The following is a 25,680-nucleotide window of genomic DNA, read 5'->3' as shown; positions in this document are numbered from 1 at the left end:
TACTAACGATGAGAAAAACATAAACTAGGACCCAAGACAAAACATCTTATAAAGTGCCATAGAAATTTCCTGAAAAATTTGTTCTTTTACTCAACAATCCTCTAGATCAAAAGCATTGCCCTGTTCACCAGTTAATTCTGGATAAATAATGTCTTTAGTTACTATACTTTCTATGATATTATCTGAAATGTATCTTCATCATTATAACGAACTCTTTGTATGTCATTGAATTATTTTATAAAAATTGTATCATGTTTTAGCTTAATGTCTCAGGGACATGTGCTTTATGTCCAGGTGCCATGTGTTTATGGGCCTCCTTTCTCTCTCTCCCAAATGTTCTTTTCTTCCTTAGAATGTTTGCCTGTCTGTCTGCCTGTCTCTCTCTCTCTCTCCCACACACACATACACAGACACATATCTTATGTCAATGTGGGGAGAGTAGGGGCACTGACCCCCACACAGTCCAAACTCCATGTTATAAATTTTGATTCAGCTACTAATAGCCTCCTTTTGATCAAGAGCCTTACTGATAACATAGTCAATTAACACATATTTTTATCTTATATCTATCTCATATACCATATTCTTACAATAAAGTAAGCTAGAGAAAAGAAAATATTATTTTTAAAAATCAGACAAAAATACATTTACAGTATTTGTTGAAAACAAAAAAACAGTGCATACGTAGACCCACGCAGTTCAAACTCACGTTGTTCAAGGTCAGTGGTATAGTCTTGTCTTGTCTTATGGCAGTTATGTTTAATTTTAGCTTCAGCCAGAAGCCTACAGTTTTTGTCTTGGACTGATCCACTTCTAGGAGATGCAGACAGGGGGAGAAAGGCTCTAGATTTGATAGCAGTGATTGTTTCGATGGTCCCCCCTTCCACCTACAATGCTTTGACTTAACATTTTTTGACTTCATGTTGATGTGAAAGTGATACACTCACTAGAAACCACATTTTGAATTTTGAATTCAGATCTTTCCTTGGGCTAGTGACATGCAACGGATACTCCCTCATGATGCTGACATTGGCAGCGAGCCTCAGCTCTCTGTCAGCCCCTCGATGAACAGGGAAAATGACCGATACCTACAGTGTATTCACTGTATTAAATGATTTTGCCCAACTCCAGGCTAATGTCAGTGTCCTGAGCCTGTCTAAGGTACCCTGGGCTAAGCCATGATGTTTGTTTTGTTAAGTGTATTAAATGCATTTTTGACTTATGATACTTTCAATTTAACAGTAGGTTTATCAGTATGAAACCCCATTGTAAGTCAAGGAGCATTTATATTTCAGTTGTGAGATATAAGGCTATTTAGCTATTTAGCTGTGGCTGGGAATTCACAGAAAAAAAAAGGTTTGGCTGGTAAAATAAAATAAAAATAATAATAATAATACGAAGCCCCCTCTCATCACTCTCCTATCCCTCAAGCAAACCATTAAACGGTAAAAAGACTTCCATCCAGTAAAGCCCTTCCCTTCTGCTTAGATATGGTGCTAGCAGGTCAAATGGGATCGTGGAGGAGAGGCTGCCAAAGCCCCTAAAGGCCCAGATGACATGGGGAGAAAGGCAGGTATCATAGCAGCTCAGGGAAGTGCTGACATCTAACGGGGCAGAAGTGAGATCAGCTTGAGAGAAAAAATTATAACTTGTCCCGATTTTGGTGAAGACCAGAATGTGTGGGCATGCGAGGGCACCAGGGCACCGAAGAGAACCCGTGGAGGGAGCCGAACGCAGTGAAAATCTGGGGCTGTTGAGCCAGGTGGTCTTGGCTTGGAATCGCAGCATTTCCAGTCACTCTGTGAGCCAGGCCAGCCCCTGAGATCCCCGGGACTGTTCCTAATCTCACGGGTTATAGCAAGGCTTCATGACATGTACGCGAAGTGGGGAGCATGGAGTAAATGACGGAGAGCAGCCATCACCCTCTGGATGAACTGGCTGAGCAACGGTCGCATTTGCCCTTTTCTCCATCTCGGAGACAACCCCCCCCCCTCCCCAGTGGGGTGAAAGTATGATCCCAGCGACTGCACAATGACAATGTACATTAGACGAGTTCGGAAGGTATATGAAGGTAAATGCCTGTTACTTTATCAATGATGTGAATGAAAATTTACATTCTGTAAAACAGGCAAAAGATAATAAAAGAAACTATATTCTAGTCTACGTTCTCCAATACCAGCCACCAGCCACCAGCCTCGTAGTACCGATCTGATAATTGAATGAGAAAATGTATTTAAATCCCTCACTGCCTAGGACAAAGTAACTGCACAATAAAAATAAACCTTCAGGGCCTCAGTCATACCAGCTACCCTGCAAGAGTGGCTACATGTGGTTGGTGGCTACTGCATTGAACAGCACATTCTGAAAGAAGAAAGAAAGACAAGTTTAGCTCTCTAAATACCAGTGATTCTTAAACCTAGCTGTGTTTGACATCAACATGAGATTTTTAGAAATATTAATGACAGGACTGGTGCATCTTAAATTTTACTTTGCACAGGCATCACCTGGGTATCTGGTTAATATGCAGATTCTGATTCAGTGTGTCTAGGTTGGGGCAAAGATTCTGCATTTTTAAGAAGCTCCCCTATAATGCTGCTTCTGCTGCTGCTGACCCATGGACCACGACTCAGACCATTTAAACTAAGTAGCCTGGGACTGGGGCCGGAGCACCCACAGTTTATTAAAGTTACCAGGAGAATCTCATTTGCAGCCAAGTTAAAGAACACATATGCATGAACACTCTCTGTCTCTCTCAAAGATTTTTAAAATATTTTATTTTATTTTTTTGCCAAAGACCAACCCCAGCAAGTTGGAAGCCCTTCAGAAACAGAAGTTCACCTACTTGTGAATTCTAATTCATTCCTGACAAATTGGAAAGAATGACTATTTAGCAGGGCAAACGTTTGGGATGCACCGGTCTGACTGATTAATGGGCACGTTTTGTGACAGAATGTTGAAATACCTTATTTAGAAGATGGTTTGAAAATGTGTACCTGGCAATGTTCAAACACAGTCATTAAGTAAGCCTCTCCCCAATCACCGTCACATCTCTGCAGCCTTGGAAGCCATGTGCAACCACGGCTTTTCTCCGTGGTTGTATTTGTGTTTCTTATCCCCTTTGCAAAGACTCACTACCCATGTTTCCCCTGTTGAACTGAAAGCAACCCCAGTCCTGAATGGATGAGTGAGCAGGTAGATGGGGCTTGTTTTAATGTGGGCTTCAAATCTGGCAAGACTTCAAATGTTTGCAGCCCAAGACAGGAAAAAAAAAGGAAAGAAAACCTTCAGGCCAGGAATTAATGAAAACCCAAACCTGAGAAATGTTAGAGTCATATCAAGTACATAGACTTGTTTTAATTTTAAGTCTCAATAATCTAGGTTGAGTTGTGGACACAGAAATCTCTCTTATTCCCCTGTATACTGTCTAAACTATAAAAGGACAATAAGCATTTAAAATAAACTATCTTGGAGACTTTCTCTAACTCAATAATTCTCAACTGGGGACCATGTTGACCCCCAAAGGACATTTGGTACTAGAGAGATGCTACTGGCTTGCAGCTGGTAGAGCCAGGGATGCCACTGAACTTCCTACGATGCCCAGGACAGCCTGCCACAGCAAAGAACCTTCCAGCACAGCACGCCCGGACTGCCAAGCCGAGAAACCCTAACTAAGCTAGTCTGGCAGGAACTTCTAGTTGAGAATACTTTTGATGGACAGAGTCAAAACAAACATCTAAAAAGCTAGTGTCAGGATCAATCAAAGCCTGACTCCGAGAAATAGAAAAATGTGCCGGAAATTGGATGTAGGGCAATCTAAGCATCAGAACAGGAATTTTGGCTGTACCCCTAAAGCAGTGTGATATTGTGACTTTATTTCACCTCTCGGAGCCTCAATGATGTAACCTTAAAATGGGCATAGCAGTAACAACAATAGTAAACCCAGTTCCCTCATAGGACAGAGGGAGGCTCCGACGTAACCATGCTCATGAAGACCCTTGGAACATCAGGAAGCATACTCCAATGTGTTGACTCGCAATCCCTGTAAAGACAAGGCTTTGTGAAATCCGACACACCCAGATATAAAAATGGAGTGTTCTCATGTAGGGCCCTAGAAGGGGAACTATTTCTATATCCTTTTCTTGTTCTGAGTTGGGTGATCAAGTAGGATGTTAGCTTAGGTCACCAGTTGGTAGTTTATGGACTCAGGAAGGGAATTCCAGTCAAGATCACTTCAGTTGACTCGGATTGCAACATGCAGAAGGGAAAACAACAGCGGAGGCCCTGCTCTCCTGAACACCTGCCATCGAGATGGGAAACCCTACACATCAGAGCTGCGTATCGGTCTTCACTCTCCAGGAACCCCGGCTCTACCTTGAAAAGCCCTCACTGCACGGTGCTCAGGGTTCTCACACACCTGATGACACAGCCAGCCACCCCCTCATCGCAGAGAGAAATCCTGTAACCATCCCAGACAGCCAAGCCTCCCAGGGGGCCTAGAGCTAGGGCTAAAATTAATTTCTCATGTTCAACTCGCCTCTCGTCTCCCCTCCTTGTTCCTCACCACTGCATTGTGTTAAGACACTAATCAGAAGCTTTATAAAGAACATCCCGTCAGTGTCTGGGTGCTAGCTTTGGGCTGATTCTTCTTTTATTTCCCTCTCTTGTTCCTCAGTCTTTTGATTTTCAGATTCAAACAAAGAAGGTACTTTTGCAGTTCTAGTTCCCAGAACTGAGTGATGTAAGGTTCCAATGGCTGTAGAACTGTTTTCGCTTTGGATCCTTCCTGATTCACAAAGAGCATGTATGCTACATGCCCTGTGCCCAGCTGGTTTCTAAATATTTCGCAGTGGGATGTTTCAGTAGAGCACTAAAATCCCATAAACGCTCATGAGAAGATTCTGGAGGTGGTCCAGTCACCCTGATACACAGGGACCTGTTGAGTAGCAAGGATGCCCTGAGAGCTTGTCTTCAGAATGAGATACCTTGGGTGAATATCCTATAGGAGTCACTTCATATTTCTTCACTGTTTAAACTTTAGCAGTAGAGAAATAGCACAGCTGAACTCCTCTTGATGGTTTTTGTATGTATTACTATCAATGAAATAGAATAGCTTGGGAAAACAAGAATGCATCACTTCTGTAGAAACTGTGTTAAGGTGGCTTTGTTCTTTGATGGCCAGATACAGGGGGTGTTTTGCTCTTATGGTTTAATAGAGGTTAATAAACATTGCCAGATTGCTCTAATGGTGCTTTAAATTGTGTTAAATGGATCTTTTCAGTCTCCCGGGAAAGCAGGCAGGAGAGAAAGGAAGGCATCCAAAGCTCTAAGTGAGCTACTCCTAGGAAGTGTTGGAAGAGTGGAGTGTGGAACTAGAATGTTATACTTTCCCATCCAGGCAACAGAGTAAGGAGAGAGCCCCTCCACATACCCAGTCCTCTTCCAACCGCTTCATGGAAGCACATGGACCTTGTCTCTTCCAATCGCTTCATGGAAGTGCATCGACCTTGTCAGCACAGCTTGGACTCGTTACAAACGAGCCTTTTAGCACAACTAAACTAACTTTTCTTTTTAAAGGAGGGTTTTCAGATCCACATCTCCCAATAACCATCTACATATGGTTATTTATACTCACACATGTAATATGACACTTAAAAAAGAAAGAAACTTAGGAATGATGATCACTTCTATCTATGCACTTTTCAAAACGTCCCCCAATTTACTGTGGGGCAATAGAGGGGGTCGTGCCCAGCTGAGAACAGAAGAACCTGATTTTAGTTTTTGTCCCTCATTCACTATCTGACCTTAGAAAAGACACAGCATCTGCCTGGGTCTCTTTAAATTTGAAATGTGGAAAGAGAAAATCCACCCTACCCAGTTTAATAGTCAAAGTGAAGTAATCTATATGAGTGAATATGCAATAGTAAAAAAAGTGCTACCCAAATGTTTGGTAATCTTCATAGGTAACATTTATTGTGTATTAACTTGATTGACCCAGAATTATGTTGAGCATTTATATCTGTTCCCATTAATCTATCTGTACTCACTTAGTCTTCACATTAACCTGGGAAAGTAAGTGCTATCATTACTAACATTTTACAGACTAGGAAATAAATACTCCGGAGGTTAAATAACTTCCCAAGATTTGGAACTAGATCACCAAATAGGAAGAATAGGCATCTACTTAGGGAACCAAGAAAACAATAAAATATTAGGATGCGTGGAGAAAGAATCTGATATATTTCTAAAGAATTATAGTGATCATTAGAGTAGAAAAAAACAGAACTGTTAGATATCCTTATACTTATGGTTTAGTGTTATTGTATTATAAACTCCCTGTGGAGAGAGGCACTAGATATTTCAGGGCCTAGGGCATTTCAAGGTCTTCATCCAGCCTGTATTAGACTCACAGCTAATGGCACCAACATCTCAACTCCAGCCAGTTGCGTCCAAAGCCCATACTTATAACGGCTACACTATATCACGTCCTACAATAATAACACGTATTATTACCAAATAACAGTTACTAGTAATAATAGTTTTCAGTGGGACCAATGCCACTAAAGAAAGGTTTCCCTCTGTTTGGAAAATATAGGAAGCAATCCTAATTTGGAACTAAAAATACAAAGAGGTAGGCACAAAGCAAAAGTCACTGGTTTCCTTACGTATCTGTGGCTTTAAGATGGCCATTAAAGAGCCCTTTCATTGCTGGCAGCCAACTCTAGATTGGCTCAGGGCAAGTGGTTAATATCAATTTAGAAATCTTTGAAATTCCTAATAAAAACATAGCAAACCCTACAGCAGCTCCAGCAGGGCCAATGATAACATGCATGGAGAGAGACCAATTTTTCCTATGAGCAAATAAACAGCTTTTAAAACCTCAAGCTATTTTGATATCCCCATAACCTACACCCCCCAGAGTTCAAGCAAGAAGCATTTAAAAATCAGGTCTGTTGGTGTCTAGTGAATTTAGATGATGATAAAAATTCACAGTAGCTGTTAACACCTCTGGCTCTCTTCAAAGTCTCAGAGACAAATGCATAAGGTCATTTTTCGTGACTTAATTTAAGAAGCACTAAGTGTATGACAAGAGACTCCCAGCAAAGGCTGAGCTGGATATTGTATGAGACAGAGAGAAGCTAGAGGGGTGGGTGGGGCTTTCTACTTTAATAACTGGGGAGTTGTGCATACTGTTTGCGGATACTCCCATCATTCTTCAACCAGACTCAGGAAGACTGGCTGTTACGGGGGAAACCCAGTAGCACAGTTACTTCTGATTGGCTTTTAAAGAAAATTAATGCTGAGGTAGGCATGAAAACATAATCCCAGGCTTCAAGTTATTCAAAATTCTTGGGCCACAATGATTATTAGCTAAACAGCTCTTATATTTCCGAAAATGTGCTTCTGGCTTTCTCGCCTCTGTGCATCCCTCACTATACAGGAAGTGAGAGGATAAAAGTGAGGAAATTATGGGGATTTGGGAGTGTAGGAGATTGACAGAGAGTCAGCATCATGCCCACATTCATGAAAAGTTCAGTATTCTGAGCCATTCTCTCGCATTCTCCAGGCAATGAAACAATTGTGGAGCAAAGGCCCTTCGCCAAAGCATTTTCCCTTCCATTCCTGAAACATTATGATCAGGATTCAGGGCTCTTTTCCTGGGATATGTGAGAGATGGGAGGGAAAACCAAGGGATTATTTAAATGATCTCTTTTAAAGAAGGCAACCTTCCCTCCCATTGCCCTTGATTCGGCCATCTGGCTCTGGGAGTTTGTTGGCAAATGCTCCTTGATTATAAAATTTAAACAGATGATTAATCCCTCTCCCTCCCACACCAGAATGCTTGCTATTAAAACGCCTACTAGGACCCATCTCTGAATATCAAGGCAGGCTTAGTGTCAGTGAAGAAAAAATTGGCGAAGTCAACCAAATGCATGAAATCCTATCCTTAGCGTTTCTGTTACCCTGACTTATTGCTCATCCATTCCAGTTCATAGACTTCCTTTCACAGTCTTTCTACAATCTCTGGCCATGTGCACCTTCCACCACACCTCACTAAATGGTACCATAAAGTCTTGATCTCAAGTTGATTGTTTTGTGGTGACCAACGAGAGCTCGAGATAAAGATGGCCCCGTTCCCCGAGGCACAGTTCACCATTTGCAGCACCCTGGAAACCCTACAATAATTGTCTTTGGTATGAGCCAGTCAGGCAGTATTGGTCGGGTTGGCAAAATGTGTTCAGTGCAGAGTTAGTGAGTCTCCAGAAGCTCCCTACGCTGGACTAAGCCCTGAGGAAACTATGTATATCTTCTCACACACACAAACACAGAATGTGCACTCACTATTCAGTGTTTTATGACTTAGAGGTGGTCATGAGAAAAGTACCACGTGGAAGTAAGAAAGGGAGAGCAAAAGCAGAGTACACCACTGAGAGCAGAACATGTACCTGTGGGGTAATGCTCATTCACTGGCCAGTTGTCCACCTGCAGTGTGGCGTTGCCGCCGTTCCTGGTGAAGCGGACCACGTGGTATTTACCGTCATTTACTGGGGTTCTCTCTTCTTTGATGGAGATGTCAACTGTGCCGATATTGAAGACAACTCCGATTTTCCCCTGTTCCTGTAATGAAGAAACATAAAAGGCATAGTTTGGCACTGACCACAAGGTTTTCTCCCTTTATAGTTGATCCATCGACTCACAATACATGTGTAGGTACCCAGAGGGAGGCGTCAGCATGAAGTTAATAATTTCTCCGTGAGCTTTCATCCTAAACATAAAAACCAATGGGATCAAGCTACCCAAATTGCTTTCACAGGCAGCACTGCACAGATGACATCATTTAATGGTCCTCAACAGAGCTGGATATTGGATGAGACTGAGAGAGTGGCCAGAGGGGTGGGTGGGGCCTTCTGCTTCAAAGCTGGTGCCCCAGAACTGCCCAACCACTGTGCAGGAACAAGCAAAGCTCTCCTCTGAACGGTGAGCCAGGCCTGTTTTCCAGGAGAGGCTAATGAGACACTGAGCCCTAGAGTACCTCACAATTCAGGTTTAGGATTGAAGAGTGAAGTTAAGCCTCCTTGCACAGTTGGGGTGATCAAGACCAAGGGCAAGGGTACTGAATTATTAGAAGTCAATGGCAGAAAGCTGGAATTATGGACCAACTTCTGATGATCCCTTTCTATAGGTCTCAGACACAGGAATGTATCCATTGTAGAGGCCAGTGAAACTGAGCTGGGGTTTTCAGAGTCAGATGGCTGTCAGCCTTCCCACACTCGTAGCCCTACCCCTCAGGTTAATCCATAAAGGGATGTAATAGTCAGTGTGCTAGCTTTATGTTGCACAGCAGAAGAGATCTCTGTGGTCCAAAAGGACTTCTGTGAGGGAAAACACGAGGAATTCCAGGAGACTAAGGCTGTGACAGTGGAGGGGCTGCTGGTGGTGGTGAAGGTGCGGGTGGAGAGCACCACCTAGGAAGTGAAACGTGGAGGCATAAGTAATACTGCTATGAAAACTCTTACTCTTCTCCTCTAATAGCTGGTTATAACTAAGAGTTGGAATTAGCATGACAATGAGACATAAAATGAAGGTAACCTTACTGATCACACATAATCGGTCTCTCAGCCTCTTGGAAGGGCATCCCAGCACGCCAGGAAAAACGGACTAAGGCATAGTCTGACTTATTGGCTAAGCAATAGGTTGGACATTGATGGATAATACAATTTAGTTGTAATTCTGACGTTCTACAAGACTGAGTCACAATATTTGTTCACACAGTCTGTTATCCTCTGTTTCCTAATTCAAGAAGTAGAAGAAAAAGAAGGACAAGGAGGAGGAGGAGGAAGGTGAGGGGGTTTGGGAGGAGAAGGAGGGGAGGAGGAAGAGAAGAAAGAGACGGTTATGGGAAAAGAAGTCTAGAATCCACATGAACTAAGAAGAAAGATTTTACTGAACCTCAGATTTAGTAATTTGGTTCATTCATTCATTCAATACATAAACACAATGTACAGCAGTTACTGTACTTAAAGTTAACAAATTACGACTTCTAGTGAGATTTTAGGCACTGGTCTCCATAGAGTTTGGTACGCTTCACGTATTTTTTCAAAAGACAGGCTTTCCTCCACTTGCCAATTTTCCTTTAGTATATGAACACACCTTGTGCTCAACAAAAGGATGGACAAACACCCAGGAGTCTTGATCTGAGAAAGGAGGACTCTAGGCTCCTTGCAGTGTGCGGGGATGCTGAGATACAGGCTGGACATCATTGCTTCCTCTGTGCCCTGCAGCGTAGCACATGTGTGAAACAATGCCTGCGACTCCCACTTTCTGTTCTCCAGGAAAAGCGACTCCGGGGCCTCCCTACAGTGACCACATGCACTCATGAGTTCGTAAATCCCTGTTTCCAGGGGCACAATGTTTTCAGCTTGGTTCCATCTGATTTCCACCTCTGCATCTTCAGCACTCAACAAAGTGCCTCACATTAAAACACGACGTGTGGCTAACTGTACCTAATGATAGTTTTTTTGCACCTTTCACGCCTATCATTAATAATATTATGTTCCATTTTAGTCTTACTCCTTAATTCGCTAGGAATTCAGAAATGGCAATATGACATTTTCACTTTTTCTTACTTAAACAATTGGCATTCATGTCTAAGGGCGCGCGCGTGTGTGTGTGTGTGTGTGTGTGTGTGTGTTGGTACCTAGTCACCCTCCTTCCTAAATAAGCACAGCTATAGTAACCTGAGTCAGGATCTGTTTAGCAGAATGGAAGGACCGAGGGAGTTCAGAAGCTGTGACTGCAGACACCCATTCTCTCTGCCCACTCCACAAATGTGGGCTGCTCATCACGCCGCTGCTCTTCAATGGGGAACCACTGTCTAAATCCTGGATGCATGGAAAGAACTGCTGGTGATTCAACCCACCTCTGAGTCACTGATTAATCCTGGATGGAGAACAGTTTCAGGGGGAGAGAAGAGAACTTCAAACTAGCCTTCTGCAGCTTTGCAGCCACAGCAGTGGCAAGGTGGAGTTCTGGCTCAGTGAGCCGGCTGATCAGCAAGATATATTCTTGGGCAGATTCTCTGCAAGATCCATAATAGATTCAGGGAAAGAAAAGATTTAATCTCTGCCAGAATAAACATCTGGTTCTTATCTGAGGCTCCACACATTTGCCACCGTAATCACTGTTTCAGAGAGATCTTCCTAATCCTGCTAGCACGCGGCCAGCGTCAGCGGAGACCCTTACCCAGAGGTTTCACTGTGTTTCCTGCCGCGGTAAATGTGGCTGTGCTAGACCTCAGATGTGGTCTCTTGACTCGCATAAAATTTCATTACTGCAACCTCTTTGTCATTTGTCATGGGACCACAGTGGCATTATAATCTGTGGCTAACTGCTTTGTCTCAGTTCATTATAAGTCTTGTGGCAAATGCCCATATAGTTGCCCAGGTTTGAATCCATCATGCTCAGTTGTCATGGAAATAAACTCTCACGGTCCTTGGGTCCAGAAAAGAGAAGATGTAAGAGAGAAAAACCTCGGCTTCCGAGTCAGCCCTGACTGATCGTGGGCATTTTGCTTAACTTTTTTGACCCATTTCTTAATCATATATTATTGGGGTAGGGTACCAGCTTTGCATACTCCAGAGGGCCTTTGTAAGACTGAAACAATATGATTAATACAAGAGCTCTTTACAAATAATAACATATTAGTCTGGTCGGTGTGGCTCAGTTGTTGAGTACTGACCCATGCACCAAGAGGTAGCTGGTTCAATTCCCGGTCAGGACACATGCCCAGGTTGTGGGACCGATCCCCAGTGGGGGGCATGCAGGAGGTGACCAATCGATGTTCTCTCATCAATGTGTCTGTCTCTCTCTCCCTCTCACTTTCTCTCTCTCTCTAAAAAAAATCAGTAAAGGAAAAAAAATAACATACTATATAAATATAAGGGATACATGAGATCAGGAGCAGAAACCATCCAATCGTTTGACCACATAGAACACAGGTCACTGGAGAAGTTTGTCGGTTCAACAGAACTCACATGGGCTTTCGTATCACATGGTTCCAACTTCTGGCTCTGAAAGCTGTTGGACCTTGGGGAGGTTATTTAACCTTTGATTTCCCTCCTGTGAGAGGGATGTGTGGACGAAGGGAAAGGCTACATCTGCAGCTGGTGAGGATGTCAGAAGAACGTACAAGTGGGAGGCACCTGGCAGGTGGCCGTGCCTACTTGGGACTTCAGTAAACGCCTGTCATCATTCCCTTTTCTCTCCCTCATTCGTGAAGTTCAAGCAGTGCCATGAGCCAGAGAGCTGTTCGCTTGGCCACACTGTCATCAAGAAATGTGGTGGAAATCAATGTGTATTTTAGCAAACAGAACATTACAAAACAACACTTGTAAGGTTGGCTTCCTGTCACGACTCGGTAGTTGCTCTCGTCAGGTTCCGTGGTGCCTTTTATAAGTGCCTCCAAGACAAGCAAAGTGTAGCTGCAAAACAGCGTGACTATAACTGTTAATAGCCCCACGCCCATCACTATTCAAGTCACTTCAGTCTCTGTTTTTCCTCAATATTAAAAACAAAGACAAGTGGTAAATCAGAAGATGTTATTAAAAAATTCTTCAAGTGCATTGATGAAAAAACTGAACAGCGTAGCAAAGAGCTATCTTTAAACAGCCTGTAGGTCATTCTTCATCAGTAATGACTTCACGAGCCCACCTGAGTCCTCAGATGAGTCAGGTTCCAGTTTTCTGACCCTCTATCAGCCATGTTACAGTTTGTGCTGTGGAGGTGACTCGAGAGATGCTACCAACCCTGGGGTCCCATTTCAGAAGCAAAAATACACGAGGGCCAAGAAAACCCTCAGGAATACAGATCTCCCTGAAGGATTGCTTCATTCATTCCTGTGTGGCCTGGGGAAGGCAGAGGCACCCTCCACTAGGTCAGAAAGTTGCAGCAGACGGGACAGAACTGGGACTCTCACATGTATGCCAGGGAGATGTGCAAAGGAATTCGTTCTCAGTATCCTAACTTCCAGGCTTCCCACAGAACCTATCAGTCCAGGGCAGGGCAGTGATACAAGGAGAATGACATGTATGTGATCCCTCTTGGGCCCAGACACTACCAGGTAGGTCTGCCATACCCATTTCAGAGTCTGGGTCCTAGAAAGTAACGGTCCCAGTGGCACTGTTTACCACAGTGTTTAGTCCCCCACTATGGGCTCATAGGAAGAGAGGATTGCTGGGTCCCTTTGTTTTTTTGTCTGTTTGTTTTTTTGTTTGTTTGTTTGTTTGTTTTTTCTTATTTATTGATTTGAGATAGAAAGGGGAAGTGAGAGGGAGAGAGATAGAAACATCAATGAGAGAGAACATCGATTGGCCATCTTTTGCATGCCTCCCCCACTGGGGATTGGGCCCACAACCTGGGCATGTGCCCTGACCTGGAATCAAACCAGTGACCTCTTGGTGCATGGGTCAATGCTCAGCCACTGAGCCATACCGGCTGGACTCATTGGGTCCCTTTGTAATGTGTAGGGCCAAGAGACCAGTGCTGATCGATCATTTGGGTGTCACCCCTGAGCCATGCTCTTAATTGCTGGTGTGAGATCTGCCAGAGTTCTCCTGTTTTCCCTCAACCATTCTAACCCAGAAAATTCCTGGTGGTGGTTTCTTTGTGTGGCTCACTGAATGAGGGTGGCAACGAGCCGACTAGCAATTGCCCTAGAACATGACAGAGAAACCAAACTTGTTTGCTTTATGCCACCACATAGCATAAGCTGTGTGTTGCTGCAGCATTGCCCAGACCACCTTGACAGACAGAATAGGTGTCTGTCAAATACCTTTCGATGAAATAAGTTTTGAATCTTACAATTGCCCTTTACCTTTTATAGGTTAAAGATAGAGACTGAGAGAATTGGGAATTCACCAACTAATAGAAGACATATTTAAGATTAGAATTAAAGTCTGTCTGACATTCAAACCCATGGACATTCCACCATGCTGTATTTTGGTCACGTGTATGACATGTTGCAATTGAAGTTATTTATATAAGATGGTACATATATTACATATTATATACTTTATGTCTGTCTAACTTGTCTAACTTAATTGCATGTAATCACAAATATAGGAATTCTAGCAGGTGCTCAGTAAATGTTTGTTAAATTAATGGATAAGCGAATCAATGAATAATAAATTAAAATATGTGGTTGTGGTAGAAAAATGTGCTAAATTTTATATTATGGGGGGCTAAACAACATTTGAACACTATAGGATAAAGTAGAGAATTGATCATCTATATTCAGATTATTGTTTTGCTATAAATCTTAGGCACAACATATAGTCTCATTGTGCTCTACGTATGCATTCAGTAAAATAAAATGAAAAAGATGATGTAGTATGCACTTGATTCATCAGATACTTTTGGCGGAGGGAGAATTTCATTGATGTTCTCTAGGATAAAACACTGCATTGGATCACTATGTGGGCTCTTTCTGTGACTGTCAATTGTCTTTCAGTGAAAACCATCAGTCTGTTCTTTCAATGGTATGGTCCTGTTGTTCTAGACCCAGGACCATCATTAGTCAAGAAGCACTGAGTATGCACTCTGAGTGTGCAAGGCCATGCACTATTAAAGGATTCAAGAGATGTGAGAGGTTAGGCCTCTTCCTCAAGAAGTCTGGGACAGAGGACAAGCCCATCAGGTATCACTCAGACCCATAAGACTGCAGCTGTGGGATGTGGAGAGGGTTTGGACTTCAACTATCAACCCATGACAATGGCTCTTGGAGAGCTGAGGTATGGCTGCGACAGGAAGGGCAGGGGAGGAGAAAAGGTTTGCTCTGGGTTCAAGAAGCTGTTAAGATGAAGAGCCAGAAGACCTGAGCCCAGTCAAAGCTCTGCCCCTTGTTGTCCAGGTGATCTTGGGCAGGTCCCTCCTCTACCTGAATCTCACCAGCACAAAGACAACAACAATAGTACCGGTGTTAAACGGTACATGAGAGAAATGAATAAAATCTTGGCTAATTCTGAAGTGCTCTAAACAGAACTGATAACAATGATGTTGATGGTGAATTTAGTGATAACAGGAAATATGTGGGCAGGATAACTGTAAGACAGATGATGGACGAATCAGAGGCTTCTGCAAATGGTCTACAGATTACTTCTCTATTTGGAATAACTATCTCCCATTGAAGACCATTAGCTCCAGAAGCTATATAAATTGTCCCTAGAAAACTCATGTTAAATGGCTTGGAAAGGAATTCTGTTTTCCTAAATTTGCACAGGTCTCAATGACCTCTGCACCTACCCAGCAAAATTGCATCCATCTCTCCCCCTGGTTGCAGCTGTGCTTCACCTCCTGCTTTGCTGATGTCTGTTTGTGCGAGGTCAATCAATTAAAGTGGATTAGATCCATGGTCTGAAATACTAACAGAGGGCCAAGAGAGATAAGACTGATAAATAGCTCAAGACAGCTTCATCTCTAACTACAAGCAAGGAAAAAAAAAAGAGAGAGAGAGAGAGAGAGAGAGAGAGAGAGAAGTAGAGTGAGAGAAAGTAGGGATGACAGCTTAGGACAACAGGAACTCTGACCTGAAGGGGGAAATCATGGAAGGAAAAGACCATTGGGGCAAGTAAATCAGAGGCAAGTCCGAGCCACAGCTCGAATAGTCACGGTCACAGACTGGCATCCGGAGTCACCCTGTCCTTCAAATCTACTCTGAGAATTTGCTTCTCTTCCCAGACCCCCATGTCACACCGCCTTGTTTGATAGTGAAGTTTGACTACAGAGCAAACATTCAAGTTCATTTCATAGGAGCCCGAGTGCTGGCTAAGATCCGGAGCAGTCTCCTGGCAGGATTCAGGTGACAGCTGGCAGGGCAGTGCTGACTGAAACCCAGTGCAGACCGAACATCTCCCATGAATGCTTTGCTTTCCCCCCAAATCTCTGCCACAGCTGTGAGAAAACCACCCGAATGCCTCAATGAAGAGACCTTGAGTCCTGTGCTCACGGTAATAGCACGCTAATCCTCAACATTTGGAAGCATATCTTAAATCATCTAGAGTTTTTCTAGAACCTCTTACATTTTACCTACATGCTTATCAGGTGTGGTCCTGGGACCACCAGCCGCAGCATCACCTGGGAAGGTGTTAGAATGCAAATTCTTGGACCGGACACCAGACCCTCTGCATCGGAAACGCTGGAGCAGGGCCCAGCAGTCTGTATTCCTACAAGCCCTCCAGCTGCTGGCTACAGTCTTGGAACCGGTTCCTTCCATCAGTGTCTTGGTTCCACTAGGGCAGTAGTTTCAGCGAGAGGTGATTTTGTCCTCAAGGACATTTGGCTATGGCTGGAGACATTTTGGGTTGTCACAACTGGGGTAGGATGCTATTGGCATCTAGTGGGTACATGCCAGGACAGAAATGCTGCTTAATATGCAAACAAAATACAAACACACACACACACAAATATCTAGCCCATGACATCCACAGTGCCACTGTTGAGAAACTCTGCACTAGGGAGCACATTTCAGTCACTCAGCAAATGTCCAGAAAGCATGTGATGGATGATAAACACAGTTCTACAAACATCTACCTGTGTTTTGTTTTATTTTATTTTATTTTATTTTATTTTATTTTATTTTATTTATTTTATTATTTTTATTTTTTGTTTTAAAAGGTTTCCAGAGGCTGGGGAACGGGAGGGTGGAGCACAGAGGATTTTTATTTTCATTATTTTTTTATCCTCCACCGAGGACATTTTTTGCATTTATCTTGAGATAGAGTGGGCAAGAGAGAGGGAGGAAGAGAGCAAGAAACATCGACATGAGAGAGACACGTAGCACGGTCGCCACCCACACAACCGCAACAGGGGCTGGGGACAAACAGCAACCCAGGTACATGCCCTTAGCGGGAACCAAACCCAGGCTTCTCTGGTCCATGAGCCGATGCTCTAACCGCTGAGCAAAACCGGCCAGGGCTCTACCTGTGTTTTTACTTATTCCCCACAGTACTCCTTCTATAATGCATGTATGCATGCACACAATGCATACACACTCAACACACACACACAATACACATGTACCCCAGTGCATAACTGTTTGTATACAATGCACATTTTTATACATTTCGCCTAAAATCGTGCTAGCCCTCAAAGAACAGGGTGAGCAGTGAGCATGTATGGATCATCTCTAGACACTCCTCCTACTGTACGTTGGGCGCAAGAGCCCATTTCATAGATGTAAACTGGAAACATGAGCTCACACAGCCAGAAAGTGGTAGTGATATTATTGTAATGAAATAGTTGTGAATAACTGGAATGGAGCCAAGGGAAGGCCAAATATTATAGTCATTTATGCAGCTTTGCCAGGAAGCTGCAGTATAGACACATGCCCAGTAAGGTCTGGATGATGCTGGGAAGGCGCTTGCCTGTCAGTTACACCTGGGAACAGGTCAGGGCCAGAATAGGCATGGCCCCTCAAATGTGTGAAGATTTGAGATCCTTAAGCTCCTGAACAAAGGAGTTTACTCTCTTGCTTTTGAGCTCTTGCCTCCAGCACTCCTGGCTGCGGGCTCTCATGCTCCTGCATTCGCCCACGTGGCTCACAGCCGTGTGGACCCCACACAATGGACTGATGGGCTGCAACCAGCCTAATGCTACACCGGACCCAGCTCCTCTGTGGAACAGAAACTCTGGACTCTGACTTTGCTTCTAACTCTATTGAATCCCCAGCTGCATTCTTTCCAGGACTGGATTAAAGAAAATGGGGCTTTGTAAATCCAGAGATGTAATTCCATGCAAATTCAGCTTTCTACCACATCTCATCCTCCTGTGGGGGCCTCTGAAAATGCTTATTCCAGTGGTACCCCAAGAACCCCACTCCCACTAGCAATGAAGAAAGACCATCTGTGACCATCTATGCATTTCTCTGATAACAGTAGGTCTAAGATACGTGTCCTCTAGAGCTTTTTCCTATCTGGTCCTGGTAACCCCCTTCTCTTTTAAGTAAGTGCTGCTAGCCCTTGAGAAAGCCAGTCCCGCCGTACGTCTCCCCCGGCACAAGAACATGAGCTGATAGTCCCAACTCCAATTTATCCCTTGATCCTTCACTACAGACTAATCAGTTTCCACAAAGTTGTTTGATCAGTTCTGAATGGGTTGCAAAGGAGAAACTCTCGCTCTCAGAACTAGATAGTCCAGCCCATCGACGCACACAGGTCCCCTATGGAAGACAGACCAGTAAACAGCCAGTAACTTCAAAACCTCTTCTGCAGTTGCAAGGAAACATTTGGCAATTCTCCAAAGTGCTTTACTATGGACCCATTTTTCAAGTGACAGACTGAGTTAACATTATGGCTTCAAGGTAAATAACAAACCTATATAAATAATAAATAGCAATGAAGAATTAAGAATTACTGGTTTAAGAAGTAAAACATTCTCAGCCTCTTCCATAGCTGAATTCCTGGGCTAACCTCTATGCTTCTGCTCCATCTTCTAGCAAAAAAAAAAAAAAAGATTTATCATATACATTTCAAAATTGAGAGATTCAGTACTTCAATGCTTGGGATTATCAGAAAATCTGATGTAGATTATATATATATTTTTTTTAATGATGCCTTTGCAGAATGGGTATGCAAAAATTGTAGGAGGCAGATTGGCCTGAGGCAGGGATCACTAAACTGTGAGCCAAATCTGGCTGTTGCCTGTTATTGTAAATAAAGTTTTATTGGGACACAGCTGTGCTCAGTCATTTATGTACTGTCTTTGGCTGCTTTTGCTTTATAACAGCAAAGTTGAGTAGTTGCAACAGAAATCATGTGTCCTACAAGCCTAAAATATTTACTCTCTGGCCCCTCGGAGAAAAATTTTGCTAATCCCTGTTAATGAACCTTGCATAATTTAAGGCTAGCCATGACTTTTTCCCCCTCAGTTTTCTGGCCAATAGTTAAGATTTAAGCATTCAGAATAACTCAAATATGAGTGAGAAGGTCAAATGAGAAGGCAGCCCATACCTGCACAATCAACTATTACCTAATATAGAAAGCTATGACAAAATACAGAAAAATTCACCCAATTTAGGCATGCGCTAATCTATCTCAGATTCCATTAAGGATGGTTTCGATACTAAAATCAATTCAACATAACACTGTTGGAAGGTGAGCAGCTGTGGATACAGAGAAATAAATTAGAGGCTTCTGGCAAAAGCCGATGGTAGCGAGGAACAGTCTGGTAATGGGGGAGATGGAGCGAAGTTGTCAAGTTATTAAAATTATAATGATATGACATTTCTCTCTGAAAATGTGTTTAGCCCTGTGGAGTGAATCATGTACACGTTACAGGCTTGGGATTGTAAAAGCCAGAACACACCACTCCGATGCCAGGGCTGTGGTGACTCCACCCGATGGAATGACAGAAGAGCAGAGCGTTGCCACCCAATACATGTCTCCGTCTCCAGGGCCCCAGTGCATCTGCAAGACACTTGAGTCCCTTGAGTGATAAATGGTGATTAACTGAGCTCTCTTGGTTTACCAGCAAGGAGATCCTACTGTGTCATCATCTCAGGACGAACACACTGAAATCGGAGCTCATATTTCCTTTCCTAGTTATCGTAAACAAAAGGGCCAGCAGACTCTCATACATCAGCGGTGGCTGTCTGCATGCAGGGGCGCTGCTGTGTGTGCCCTGGAGATACTGTTGCAGCGAGGCATTGTCTCCACCTGATACTTTATGGCCCTCCTCTTTGTCTACTATCACTACTGCAGCATTCTCTCTTGGATCCCATCAGCACTTCCAATTCAAAAGGTTGATTCTGACCCCCACCCCCGCCACCACCATAACAAAAGTAATGGAGGAGAACAAAAAGTTAAATTTAAACCACTGCAGCACACGAGGAGGAGAAGGCAGGCCTGCTGGCCTCCAGGAGGCATCAAAGCCATGGTGTGGAGAGTCATCTGGCTACCCGAGCAGAGGTATGGAAAGAGGAATGCTTTCCCTGGGCCCCGGGTGAGTTTAGTCAAAGTAACCCAAATGGGAGACTTGGAACCATGTCACAGGGAGCTGATTCATGCCTTTGAAAGTCATCTAGCATACCGGCGCTGAAAATGACTTCAAAGCTGAATGCCCTTTTGATAGAAAGATTAGAGGACACATCTTATTTTAGTTGAATCTAGTATCCGTACCAAATGGTAAAATAAGTTTCAGCCAAATGGGGGAAATACCCCTGAGAAACTAGGAAGCCCTCACCCCTCTGCCGCATGGCACGCACTGTGAGCCAGCCTCGGCTTCGGAGACACAGATTATCCACGGAGTTTATCACAAATACATGCACAACAGGAGAATTGTTCACATTGTAGCATTTAAAGGGCACCAACATTCCTTTCTCTCTCCTTTCTTTGTGCACTACAGTTTTATTATTGATATAAAGATACTAGAGACTTTATTCAAAAGTCTAAAACACAATGTTAGAGAGCTGCGTGTGTGTGTGTGTGTGTGTGTGTGTGTGTGTGAGCCCGTATGTGAATGAGACCTTAAAACTTAACAAACCCTAATGCTAGTTTCTATGACCCTCTCCTTTCTTTTTTCAGTAAAGTGATGATGGCTTAGGAGAATCTAGGCCCCTCTGTGTGTATCAAAGGGCATCTGCGGTCAAGTTCTAATCCAGCCCTTGGACAGTCCCTGGGCAGTCAATAGAAACCCTGAGGGGTCATTTGCACAGAAAGCCTCTCAGGAATGTGACTCAATCACAGACCTGACTCAGAACAAGCTATAGATTCCAGAGTGAATAGAACATCAGGACAACGTACAGTCAACATGAGCTCCAGGGAATGCAATTGGTCATTCGGGAATCACTGATCCGGGAATGACCAAAGAGGACGGATCTCCTAGGCCTGGTTCAGCCCAAAGCTGAATGAGGTCCCCTTTCCTGTTTCATAAAGAGACTTCCTTTTGCTGAAGAGTCCAGCTTTGCCAGCCAATGTGCACAGGTGTACAGAGCTGAAGACAGCTCTACAGGCATGTCCTCCCGGAACATCTTGAAGTAGTTAGATCTACACTCCATTTATCCCTCGACCTCTCCAACATCTATTTAACATTAAAATCAGTTGTTTGGCTTGGTTCATTTTAATATTTTTAATGGAATGATTCCCTTCCCCAATCAGACCACAAGCACTATGAGAGCAGAAAATGAATTTTTAGTTTCTGTCTTTCTCCAAAAAGGTGGTTCAATCAATGTTCAGCTGAGCTCCTGACACAATGGCATTTCTCAGCAAGCCACACTTTAGTGCGAAGGCAACATCTCCATCCATGGTTTGTTTTCTCCTTTCCAATTTCTGCCATGATTTTGCTTTGAAGGAGTGCTTTTGAAAATGCGGATGACGACCATCTGTCGGGGGATCATGGCCATTATTTATTTCCCATGATCTTCTGAATGGTCTTCAGGATATGCAACAAGCCTCTGGCCGAAGAACATGTTCTGCAGGCCTGGAGGTGACAGGTTCAGGGCATATTGCCAAGGTCCTCCATCCACCTGCTTCTGTATTTGGCCTAGATTCAAACTGAACCTGGTGGTGGATCCTTCTCCATCCCATTACCAGTTCCTTGAACCATTCGATTCCCTTTAAACACCAATTTAACCTTGAAGTATCCAAGATGCCAGACTTTCAGGAAAACTCATTTTCATCTCCTTGTCTTCTCCTATACGCCTCGTGCAGTCATTGCTGGTAGGTGTGATGTTCAAGCTCCGTGCTTTGGGAAGCCAAACCCTCTCCAACATCTTTTTTTTAAAAAATATATATTGTTATTGATATTTTGGGGGGAGGTATGTGCTCCTAGTGAGAACTGAACCTGGGACTCTCCAGTCCACAGGCCAACGCTCCAACCGCTGAGCCAAACCAGCCAGGGCTGTTTTTATGATTTTTTAGAGAGAGAGAGATAGAAATATCAATGTGAGAGAGACACATCGATCAGCTGCCTCCTGCACACTCCCTAGTGAGGATTGAGCCTGCAACCCGGGCTAATGCCCTGACCGGGAATCAAACCAGGACCTCTCGGTCCACGGGGCGACGCTCAATCCACTGAACCATACTGGGCAGGCTCTTCCACGTCTTTTTGTTCTATCACTGAGTAGCCTGTAGTACAACCTCCATCCATTTTCAAAATGTACTAGGCTTGCCAAACTGAGGGTCTTTACACATAGTTCTATTCTTAAAACGATGCCTTTATTTCTCCAAATCAATGTGGCATAAGTCAGAGTCACATCATATGAGTTTTGCGGTAAGTGTCTACTGACCATACACTCTGTACGAGGCACTTTGCTGGGCCCGTCAGAAGCTAGAACAATACCTCCAGCATCTTTCAGCACTCAAGAGTGGTACTGTGGAAAGAGCAACAGCGCTGGGGTCAGGGACGGGGACACAGATCTCAGGGTTCACTGCACGCGGGTCTGGAGACGCGTCACAGTGCTCTCGGCATGGTGTGCTCAGCGTAAGACAAGGGGTCTCACTGAGCTTGCTGGGTGATGATGAAGATAAACAAAGAAATATTTGTGACAGCTATTTGAAATATAGGAGGTACTGAAAAACTCCATTGTAAAATACATGGAGGTAAAAGACAAACAGAGATGAACACACCGTTCCCAAGGTTAAGATACATAATATCCCCACACAGTCAGCCCTTGACAACTGTCCAGGTGACTGGAGCAAGAGAATTCATTCTGTGCCCTTCTGGACGGAACACGCCGTACTGGGGAGGGCTCACGGTGGGAAAAAAGTGCAGTTAGAGAAGACTTGTTTAGGCAGATGAAGATCAGGAGGTAAGGAGGAATGGGGGAAGTTCGGAAAGTTGAAAACAAATGAAATATAGTCTGCAAAGGAGAAAAAGAAATAATTGGTATAACTTTTTGTTTGTTTGTTTGTTTGTTTTTAAGAATGCCATCCAGCGAGTCTGCTTTCTTAAACATCACTGATTTTGCCAGGACAAAAACCTTTGAATGTTAAGGTAGACTCTCGGGGCTCAATATATGCAAACCAAAAAAAAAGCATTTTAAGGTTCATAAACAGGCTAAATTGTAGAGAATATTTTCTTTCTTGCCCAAAGTACTATCCCCAAATGCCATGGCAAATGTTTCCTTGCTGATGGCACAATTCCATGCATGGGGTTTAGAAAACGACAGACTCACAATAAATAGATATAAAATGCCTTATTTCCCCAGTGTGCCCTGCTGCGAACCCCGTGCTTTCTGCTGCGGGCCTCTCTCCCAGCAGAAGAGAGCAGCTGTTCAGAAGCAAGGGCGTGTGCCGCATGGGCACCTGGTCCTGGCCCAGAGGTGCAGCGGCCACCAGGGCAGACGCCGGCGAAGCAAGGCTAGGACTCCGTGCCTCAGCAGTGAGCAGTTACCGGACCGCGACCAACTCGTCATGTCCATGCCCGGTGATTCCTGCGAGTCATTGGAGGCACTGATTAAGGTCAGAAGAAAGGAAACACTTAAAGGACAGGAAAAGTAGTAATAGGGATACAGACAAGGGATTAGATGAGTGTAACTAAACCTGTCCACCAAGCCTCACTGAAAGAATACAAAAAACAAACAAAACAAAACAGTTCCTGGACTTTCAAACATAAATGTACAGGGTAAGGGCGGTTCACAGTTGTGAGAATGTGTAGCACAGTTTATTCTTGTATTATTATTGATTGATTACTGTGTTATTTCCCATACCAACAACTGTACACCTACTGTTGCCCCATGCTGTATTCCTCGTGACTGTACTTTGTACGACTGCAAGGCACTTTCTACAGGACAATAAATGCCTGGAGACAAGCACCGGAGTGACTTAGCTACAAGCAGAGATGCACTGTGTGTCAGACAGCTGGATGCATTTCTGATTAAATGGTCCAAGGACAGCTGGCGAGCTGAGCCACCTCTGCTCCCCCGACGACCAGCCCTGTCTGGGGAACGCCGGTAACAAGGGCTCAGGCACCCACCACCCAGGTGTCTGAGGCACACACTCTCTCTTCTGCCTCTGGCAAAGGGCAGAGCCTCGCATCACCCAGCGTGCACAGTGCACAGAGGTGCCGAATCCGAGGCACGCTTCTTGGAAGGGCAGTGAGAACTGTTTGGGGTTTGGTTTCTGTCTGCTGATCATTTTTCTCCAGTAGAACTTTTCAGCTGCCTTGTGTAATGCAGAGATCACACACTCAGAAACCACCAGCTAGATCAGGCCCTCGGATGCATATCACTTTATGTTTTAAAGGGGGAAACATACAGTGCTTTTGAAGGTGGATTTGTTTTCAACATTTAAAAATCAGAAGGGCTCTCACGAATAGTTAGATTTCTAAATTCTTTCGAAAATGTTAAGACTTATCAACACTGAGATATGTTTGGAAAAGACACAGGTTAGAGTGGATTGGGGAGAAAAGCACAAGTTCTAATTCACCACGCTCCGTCATCCCCCTTTGTGTGTCTGAGGCAAAGGCTCAGTGTTGGCTGTCAGTTATCAAGTTTACTCTGATTTGTAAAAAAAATAAAATAAATATATATATATATATACACACACACATATATATATATTTGATTGATTTTAGAGAGAGATGAAGGGAGAGTGAGTGAGAGAGAGAAACATTGATGAGAGAGAATATCGATTGACTACCTCCTGCATGCCCCCTACTGGGGATTGGGCCCACAACCTGGGCACGTGCCCTGACCGGGAATCAAACTGGTGACCTCTTGGTGCCTGTGTCAATGCTCAACTACTGGGCCACTCTGGTCAGGTTCCCCTGCTCATTTTTATAGTAGGGTAAAGAGGAAATAGAAATGCTTTTATAACCACCTGGCTAGCAACTTTTCTAAACCTCAATAAAACACAGATCAAGAGGGCCACAGGATTCAAGAAAAATAAGGAAAAAAAACGATTTTGTTTTACTCGATTCCACTTTAATCACTTGTATTATCAGCCCACCCCTCGCAGTCTCTTTTGCTTTTTAACCCCCTAATGTACCATAACAACCATAGGCTTTTGAGTAAGACAGGTCTGGCTTTGGGTCTCAACTCCTCCTCTTACTACATGTTTTAAACTAAAATAGTTTAAACTCTCTCAGCCTCAGTTTTATTATCCTGCATTGTTGGGGAAACATGACCTACCACAAAAACTTGTTATGAGGATAAGACAAATCATGCAGTCACCTAGCACATAACAGAAGATGCTCAGGGAACTTTGGATCCCCTGCCCTTTGAAGGGTTGGGTTATGCACGCACATTGTAACGACCCCACTGCTGCTGCAGAGAGGCGACTTGACTCAGGCAACTTGACTGTCCACACACTGAATCTCGACACCAAAATCCATCACAGTCAGGCCGCCTCCTCCACAGGTCCAAAGGTCCGATTTAAAGAAAATAGTCTTCTTTTGAACTTGGGTTCAGTAGCTACCTTCACCTTGACTTGGAACCACACCAACAGGAATGTACATTTATTTAGCCAACAAACAATGAGATTAATAAATGCCGGCAGACATGATGATAATAAAATGCGTTATTGAAATTTGCCTAAGAGCAGAACATTCAGTACAGAAAGGGACTTGTGCATTCTATGCAAACATACTTTTGGTTCTGTGAGTTCATATATCTGGATGGCTATAACCATCAAGAAAAACTTAATGTGGGCCACTGCTCTAGAACTACCACTTAATTTTGAGCAGACCATG

The 25,680-nt window shown here is 43.7% G+C and overlaps 1 protein-coding gene across 7 annotated transcripts in view; it reads right to left on the bottom strand.

Moving 5' to 3' along the window:
* NRXN3 (neurexin 3) overlaps positions 1–25,680 on the bottom strand; it is a 1,496,329-nt gene that overhangs the window by 181,004 nt on the left and 1,289,645 nt on the right. For all 7 annotated transcript variants that reach the window (XM_036267618.1, XM_036267616.1, XM_036267617.1 and 4 more), the window contains one exon: positions 8,445–8,616. In XM_036267618.1, coding sequence (XP_036123511.1) covers positions 8,445–8,616 — 172 coding nt within the window. The remainder of the gene's footprint in view (positions 1–8,444; positions 8,617–25,680) is intronic.

Source organism: Molossus molossus, unplaced genomic scaffold (genome assembly GCF_014108415.1).
Source record: "Molossus molossus isolate mMolMol1 unplaced genomic scaffold, mMolMol1.p scaffold_m16_p_1, whole genome shotgun sequence".
NCBI lineage: Eukaryota > Metazoa > Chordata > Mammalia > Chiroptera > Molossidae > Molossus > Molossus molossus.
The sequence above is the reverse complement of the archived record's forward strand: the minus strand, read 5'-3'. Positions and strand labels throughout refer to the sequence as shown.